General features: G+C 37.8%; 1 protein-coding gene across 1 annotated transcript; it reads right to left on the reverse strand.

Moving 5' to 3' along the window:
- Positions 1 to 1,458: 1,458 nt before the first annotated feature.
- On the reverse strand, positions 1,459 to 8,636 carry LOC131327092 (adenosine kinase 2). Its single transcript, XM_058360090.1, has 12 exons — positions 8,254 to 8,636; positions 5,901 to 5,954; positions 5,245 to 5,291; positions 5,099 to 5,130; positions 4,907 to 5,008; positions 4,734 to 4,801; positions 3,548 to 3,624; positions 3,370 to 3,467; positions 3,198 to 3,268; positions 3,047 to 3,113; positions 2,786 to 2,969; positions 1,459 to 1,810 (listed from the first exon to the last, which is right to left on the reverse strand). Exons 1-12 carry the CDS (start codon positions 8,334 to 8,336, stop codon positions 1,668 to 1,670), a joined length of 1,026 nt encoding a protein of 341 aa, XP_058216073.1. The 5' UTR covers positions 8,337 to 8,636; the 3' UTR covers positions 1,459 to 1,667.
- Between the last annotated feature and the right edge of the window lie 397 nt (positions 8,637 to 9,033).

Consider the following 9,033-nt stretch of genomic DNA (forward strand, 5'->3'; position numbering starts at 1 on the left):
AGAAAATGAGACGAAAAGTTAATTGTTTCCAAATGTTGGGTTAAATTGTGGTGGGTGGAGTTTCAAAATTTTAAATCTCATTTCACTAAGGTTCTTATTTTTTTAAGTACTTATTTTCGTTTTATGAGACAAGTTGATCTTTCAATAGGTCTGATAAAGAAGAAAACACCGAAGAACCATGCGTCCTAAGATCTCTCCGAATATATCACCTTTAGCGGAATGAGGGCTCTCGGTTGGGATATTTCCGAAACAAAACCAAACTGAATATTTTAATGTTTGGTTTGATTCGGTTTGAATAGGTTTATTCCGATTTTCCAGCCTGAAGTGGAAACACACAAGTGATTTCAAGCAAAAAACATAAGACTACTTACTAAACAACAATTTTGAAGTCAAAAGAGTAGACTATACTGCTAACAGTGAGCAAAATACTTCACTGAAGGTTATAGATTATTAATACAACAAAAAACGATACGGCACGATAAATACTGCTCCATCCGTCTTACTTTAAATGTCCACTACGAAAATCCGTGTATTTTTAAACCCAAAAAATATATATTCTTATATATTTTTTAAATATTTTTTGGAATTTAAAAATGCACAAATTTCTATATGATACAAAGTACGACGGAGGGAGCAGCTGCCCAATTCTGTTTCTTGATTGAAGTTCTTTTTTCTTCATAAACTTAGGGAAAAGATTGTCAATCTTGTTTAAATACAATATACCCTTCAAATGCTCTTACACACCAGACTACGGCTTCACACAACAAGAAGGAAAGGGGTTTAGAATCAGCAGACAATCATTTAAGCTTTCACTTGGAAATGAAACCATTTAGAGCCAAAAACATGATTCCACCATAAGGGAATTTTCTCCTCTCACACCAGATGGAACTGCGGTGATACAACGGTATGATTAATTCTTCAGCTATATCTCACTAAAATTACCATCCAAAAAATCATCAATCTGGTAAGGAGTTCCGTGATCCAGATCCAATAGGATGAAAAACAGAGAGATACAAGAGAACATTAGTCATTGGGGTAGTAGTTTAATTTGGGATCAAAAATCCAAAATTTGTACATGGCTTCTTTTTCCAGGAAAGGTTTTTTCTTTTTCCTTGGCTCATCCCCTCATCACATGACATGGATCCGTAAACCCCAGCAATCTTCCAATCAGTTCCAAAAATACCTTCCACTATAGGTTTAAGGAATCCATACAGGTCTAACGGCAATGGACACAACTCCATCACAAAATTCTCGATCAGCTAGTGCCCCTAAAATATGGACCGGTAACAATACGAATGGTGTATACCTGTTCTAGGTTTTGCAAATTATTCAATTCTCAACCACTATATCTGCCGAACAACAAGACATAAAACCAAATCTCAACCACTGTTGTCATCAGAACATGGACCACTAAAGTATGAGGAATAAATCGAGCGCAATATATGAAACACTAAAGCATGAGGAATAAATCGCGCGCAATATATGAAACACGGGAAAGGGAAACAAATTCCCTTACCAAATAACTGGTTTGCAAGGGCTGTTCCTTTGCAGCAATAAAAAGCAGCAAGGAATCAACAAATATCCATGAAATAAAAACGCCAGTAGTGGCTTACTCAACAACAAAATTAGAACATATAGGAGTAGGAATCATGACACAGAAGACTGCCTTAATGAAAGTCGGGCTTCTCTGGGTATGAGCAGCCAGACCTTTGGATGATAACATTTGCTGCATAACAACCAGCTCTCACACAATCTTCAATGGGTTTCTCCTGAACCAACTGAGACAGAAATCCTCCAACAAATGCATCACCTATGAGAACAGAATATAACATCAAATCAAATACAAGCATTTCAGAGCTCCTAAGTTCCATAAATGTGTTGGTTAGAGCGATAAGGACGCAAATATCACAGGGGCAACGAACAACGCAGGTTGTAACAGTCCAAGACTAGGCACACCCCCAAATGAATGACATGTAACAAATAGGGCAGGGCACACATTAAGTGAATGACATGTAACTGGCCATATCACCGGCCAAGATAAGGCACAACATAGCATAGAGACTGGCACAATATGGAATGTCAACGGTCAAGATAAGGCACGCAATGGCAAGCAGGGGCAGACACAAGGGGGTGCCCAGGCTCCTGCACAACTCCAAATTCAATGGGATTGCCCTTTGCAAGTCCCTTGGGTGAAAAAAATTTCTTAAAATCACTGTGTGGAAAAGTCCCCAAAATTTCACGTTATCAATCATTTTTCCATCGCGTGTATGAAATTAAAGGCAGCTACGCACATACATACAATCCCGTCTCTTCCTTGGACTGTGTAAGTAGCAATATTTACTTATGCAATATATTTGGGTATCAATATAGAAATACATGTGATTAGGGCCCCTTCTAGGAAAAAATCCTACGTCCGCCATTGATGGCAAGGCAAGGCACAAAATGTGAACAGGCATGGCATGGAAAGGCATGCCATGTCGCATCACCAACCAGGACAAAGCACAAGAACTTAAGGATGTGTATATAAACCTTTTCTTCACATGTTCGGGCATCATGGATTTACTTCAAACTTAATAATGAATGCCCTTGAATTAAAAGGGATCCTAAATATGCAAATCTTAAATTGCTATGCCCCTACAAAATTAAATGCTTTTAAAAAAAAAATCAACTATTGAAACTTACATACATTTAAATGGCTTTTATTTTTTGCACAAATGACATGCATTTGGGAGGTACACTTGCATTATCTGGAGTGACCCAATAAAAGCAACAAAAGAACACATACCTGCCGCATTGGTATCAACAAGTTTCTCTTTAGGTAACAATATCACTGGGAAAAGCTTGACCTTGCCATCATCAGCAACCACAACTGGATCTGCACCCTGAGTAATGACTGTAATCCTCTTGTGTGTTCCAGATGCCTTTGGCAATTGAGATATTTTCAAAGCTATCTCCTCAACATTCTCAGTCTGAAATTTTTTATATATCCCAATCAGGTAAAACAAATTAAAGCGATGCATGACATTGTAGCTAAAACCACCATTACCTCCCAGCCATGAACCTTTGAAAAGGTTCTTGCTTCAGTCTCATTTCCGAACACAAAGTCCATGTACCTAGAATGAGAAAGGATGGCACACATTGATATTCTTCTTTCCCAATAAAATTAAAATCACAAAAGAAGAGGACATTAAACTTACGGTAACACTTTCTCTTGCGCATCCTTGAAGAACTCACAGATAAATGGAGCAGAAAGGTTCATCATAAATACCTGCACAGAAGAAAATCTCAAAGATGTTTCATTTAGAAGGTACTGCAAACCAACATGCAAGTAAGATTTCCAATTATATCTCACATAGTCACATGTTATACCTTGTTATTTGCAGCTGCATGTTCAGCAACTAGCAGAATGGACTCCGGGGAAACGGTAAGGAAAAAACCAGCAATATAGTAGTACTTGGCCTTCTCAACTGTCCAATATCAAGTTAGTCAAATAAGCTATGGCCAATAAAGAGAGAAAATCTATAAACGACACAGGGCAAAAGAATACCCAATGCCCAATTTTCTGGTCTCTTCAAATGTTCAGATTTGTAGCAATTTGCAGCTGACAAGTTGGCAACAAGTGATCTGCAAATATGTAAGGCACGTGTTAGTCCAGGTACATGATATATCTCAAAGCCTGTTTCAGAATCTTAAAAAACATTCCAGGACATCCCGCACTCCATGTATCATTAACTTCCACAAACAGAACCAAAACAAGATTGCAGATTTGGATTTCATTTCTACAGTACGCCATACAGTGTGATACGAAATTCTAATCCATACTCTCCAAAAGTGAAGGGATAGAAGAGCAAGATTACGAGCTACATTCAAAGCTGGCCAGACTTAGTTTTGCAAAATGGATACTTTTTAAAGAATAGTACGAGTGTCAACATCCATTTGCAAGTAACATTATTTGAATATGTAGATGACGCTTTGATACGACATCAAGTTTGATCTAGTCAAATTTTCTGGTTGAATGGGAGTAGTTACAATATGAATGCAGCAAGGACGTCATCCAAGAGGAATCTATGCTCATAGCCCTACTAACAGTAAAAGAGTAAGCACAAAAGACTCGTTAGAATCACAGAGTGCCATTATATACTTAATGATCCTATAAATTAGAAAAGAAAAGAAAAGAAAAATGCGAGGTGCTTAAATATACCAAAAGGCAACATTAATAAAGCCTTGCAGGAGAAATATACACCAACTCACAACACTCTGGCCTGGATATCATGAGGTCGAAGCAATCATTTGGCCTACAATTGCAGAATGACTAAGCAAGAACTTCAAGCAGTTGGAGAAGTTTTGCCTTGCACAAACAAGGTCATAATGATGACTGGAATCAATGAAAAAAGGATTCCCTGTTTCTAAAGGAGGACTGTCTAGATTGTTGAGTTAACTAAAACAATTTCCTTACCAGCTCTTGCAACCAAAAATTAATGCCAGTTATGCATTAGTGCCGTAAGAGTCATAGTTTTCTGCACTGAATGCCTACGATTCGCTTTTTGAAGACAGATGTCAGAAAATAGAAGTGTAATGGCTAATTTCAAATTTGAATTAGCAATGGGGTAAAACATACATATGATCTGTCGCAGTGCCTCATTTAAACAGTGTGAAAGATCACTCAGTTACTGGTGTTAAAAGTAGAAGATTCACATTAGTTATACGGACGTCATTTAACCATGTAAACTGACCTTTCTCCTCCTACTATGCAAACACCACAGGTACCTGTTGCTGCAGCCTCATCCTCATAATAGTGAACCTAAGTGCCATCACAGGAAAGAAAATTGATAAATCACTTTCTCACATCTCACTTGAAACATGCAAATTCATAACAGAGTAGAACGAGGAATAACACTGAGCCTACGTTAACACCAGCAAGTTTTGCATTCTTCTTCATCTCCTCCCCAAACTTGTCCTTTCCAATGCAACCCATATAACTGGTTGCACCAGGAACTTGTAGCATCCACTGAAAATGGCATAAATACAATTCATTCAGGTGCTCAGTCAGAAAATGCTGCTGGATTGATGAACATAATCACAAAATTTACAGTTATACCTGAGCTACTCTGATTGAGTTTTGAGTAGCACCTGTACATGATAAAATTGAGTAAAACTCGTCACGCCATAGTAAGAATATCTAAAAAAATTGCGAAAGAGGCTATTTCTCTGAAAAAAACAGTCTACACAATATCACCACTTTACCTCCAGCAATATACTCAACACTGTATTTGGATGCAATTTCCTCATACCTGAGAAACGCATCAGAATAATATTATCTCAATAGACAAGGCAGAGGCAATTTTTTAAGACAAATGCACTGTGCTATGCACTTCCCTTGTGATTATATATTATCACTATGTAATCTCCTCCATTCAAGCAACAATTCGATTTTCTAACATCTACAACACAGCCACATAAAGAATTCACATCATCCTGAGATGTTTCTCGATCAATCTGTATTTCCTCTATTTGGTAACTTCCTTATTTATGGGCTCTCCCTAAGCATAAGCCACCAGAGCTATGGATTAAGTTTCATACAATAAGGACATGCAGCTGAGACTGCATATACCAGAGTACAGTAAAGAAACTCTCTTCTCTAATACTCAAATCACATATTGAAACTGACTGGATATGATTTAGAAACTTCCACTCTGACAAACCAAAATCAATACCACGTTGTCCCTTTTGTGAATTTTCAACTACTATTCCAAAACCACAAGCAAGGAAATTTTTAAAAAAAAATGCATCCGCATAGAAGTCACAAGACTAAGGCCACAAATCTCAAAATAATAACAATAATGATGATGATGAAAACGAGGAAAGTAATCATTATTATTAGGATCTGAAAAGTTACTTACATAGGCAAGTGCTTTTCCTCTGCAAGAATTGCATTATTCAACTTAATGTCATATCTGTCATGCCAAAAATATATCATAAGAGATCATAAACTAAAAAAATGCTTGCGTACCCCATACAAATGTTACAAATTCCAAACGTAACAAATACTGGCATAACCTAACACCACTGATGAACATTATGACTTTCCAGTTCAACATAAAGATTAATGAAAAGCAAACTGGAAGTGAGAGTTCCCATAATCATGATAGAAGTCAGAGTGGAAAACAGACAAAGACTTACCAATATCGGCCAAAAAACAATTTACAAATAAAACACATTAAGTTCATGTTCTTTATTTGACATAATCAACAAAACTCATCCATAAAATCAGATGCAACAAGAAGTTGACCATAGAATATAAACTTCAATGGCATATGCAAAGTGAACCCAAGAAGCATCAATACTCTACTACCAATTGGGGCTCCAGCAATGGTGTCAGTAGAAATTTATTTCAGTGGGGGTAGATATTAAGTACAACCTCAGTAACATTTTAATCCGCATTGGATAGCTATAAGATAGTACAACTTTTTTACACTGGATATTAATATGCTCGTCAATAAATGAATATTTCAACAATGTACCCCATTGAGTTTCCGTGTTTCAAAATTTTGCATGTCATTAGCGATGGTATCAAATTTGTTTCTCTTGCTAAATTATCCTCCATATGTCCACATGAAAGGGTGTCAAAGTAGGTAAAAACTTCAAGGGAGGAACTTCTAAAGTCTTTTTTCAAGACGTAAATAAAAACCGTAAGGTCTAAAGTAATTCTGGGGCAGATATTAAATTTTTAGAAGGTATAAACTAGAATACCTTTCAAACTTAAGATCAAATCAATTTTGTTAAATTACATTAGGGTCAGCTTCCCCCAGTGGGCTAAAGCTGCCTCCGCCACTGAGCTCCAGTTCTGAAAGTATAATGTTGAGGCCCAACCACAAACTGTACCCTACTGTCCGCTTTGAGCTGCACGTGGAACAGCCTTAAAACGTGTTGTCCTATGTAGGTTCCAGATCAAAGTTACATTAACAGCTGAACCTTTGCAATGTGTGATAGGTTTATCGTTTACGGGCCTAGTTACCTTCACCTCACCTGGTCCTTCTTGGCCTCGAGCCTTAGTAAGTCTAGGCTTTTAAATCCAGGTAACCACAAATAAGATCCAAGTCCTATTAGAATAAGAAACAAACATCCTATATATGTGCGCAATGTGCACATATATAAATACACAACACACACATGTATTATCGTATATCAAGGGAACACCCCTTTCGGTGTGAGAGTCAGTTTTGAGGCTGGCTCACATTTTAGTTTCCCAAGCTACCCCTTTAACTATCTACAGAAATTACCGAGGAAAAAAAAAAAAAATACTACCACTGCAATTTTCTTGTTCCCTCTTTTTTACCTTCAAATCCGAGATTTCATTCCATCTTTTGCATAACAAGATTTGCAAACATATCGCGTGATGCCAAGCTTCTTTTGTGTGAGTGTGTATAGAGTCTATAGACAGACAAACACATCTATGTATTCTAATATATAAAGGGAAAGCACAAGTTGGTGTCTCCCTTTTTTGAAGCCCCGTCACAAAAATGATTTCCAATATTGTCCTAATCAAAACCCAATTTTACATCCAATTTTACTATAACATGAATTAACATTAGAGTGAAATAGTAAAATCATTCAAACTCCACCACCCACCCACCCCACACCCAAAAAAAAAACTACCCACCCTCACTCCCGCTCCCCAAATATTTTCACGAGAGATAGACAAGTTGTATAACTCTGTAATGAACTTGGAGTTAACACTGGGCAGATAAACAAATCCAAAGAGAATGCAGTACTTGCAGTCTTGCACTGATTGAGTGATTACGCAGTAAGCAGAATTGAAGTGTAAACAATGAGATTTAGCTCTTCGTAGGCGTAAGGATCCTCGTTTACACTCAGATCCACAACCTTCCAATACGAGCGTGTGGTTACATGTCGATAAATTACACACAATTCCAGAAAAAAGAAATGAACGAATCAAGCAAGATTGTAAAAATGGAGTCACTAAAACTAAGATCTGAACAAGATAGCTCAACCCACATCCACACGGTACTCAAAAGCATTCACGCACATCTATTGTTCAAACCCAACGAATACAACGCCCAACATTAGCTTCAAATCCACTTCTAATGATTCAAAAACCGTGGGACATACAACAAACATGTAGCGTGCACATCGACCACGAACCCATTAATAGATCAACGGCCAGATCTGAGCCGCAAAAACACTCATAGGAAATGAGAGAGAGAGAGAGAGAGAGAGAGAGAGATAGAGTACTTGTCCAGGAAATCCTGGTCGACGACGGAAGAGATATCCAGGAGAGGGTTGCCCATGCCCAAGAGGATTCCATCGCAATCCATGGCAGCTACACTACTTTGCAGCGTTGAAAATCTGAGAGGCAAGGCAGAAGATACGTACGTATAGCAGGTGAAAAGAACAAATCTGATGCCTGTATAGATATGGGCTGTTGAAGCTATGTGAGTGTGGAGTGTGTGTATGCGCGCAGAAATAGTGAGCGAGTGGGTGGGTGGGTAGGGGAGGACGAGAAGCAGGAAGCGGATCTCGGGAGAAACGAGTTTAATAAGGCACGAGAGAGCACATGGGGTGCGTTTAAAGCCTTCCGTCTGTTGATTTTAGGTCTCCAGAAATGCTATCAACACAGACTGTATGTGTAAAGATCGTGCACATATAACTCCGTGGGGTCTATTAAGGGGTCCTAAAAACAATTCAAGCCATCAATTAGTTTTAAAATAATTTTCTAAGTCATCGTGTAAGAATTCAGTTCAATCTGATACATCTGAGTGCTTGTTTCAATCGTCTAAATGTTTCTTCAGATTTCAAAATCCTAAAGTTAAGTGCAAATTTGAATGATTACATTGAGCATTTAAAAGTATCGGATTGATCTGATTTTTTATTTGATGACCTAGGAAATCATTTTATAGCCAATGGACGGCTTGGATCATTTGTAGAAACTCCGTAGCAGACCCCACGATACGATATGTGCATGATATGTTCATATACTATCTGTGTGGATAACATTTCTGGTAGGTCTCTATC

This window comes from Rhododendron vialii, chromosome 5a (genome assembly GCF_030253575.1).
Source record: "Rhododendron vialii isolate Sample 1 chromosome 5a, ASM3025357v1".
Lineage (NCBI taxonomy): Eukaryota > Viridiplantae > Streptophyta > Magnoliopsida > Ericales > Ericaceae > Rhododendron > Rhododendron vialii.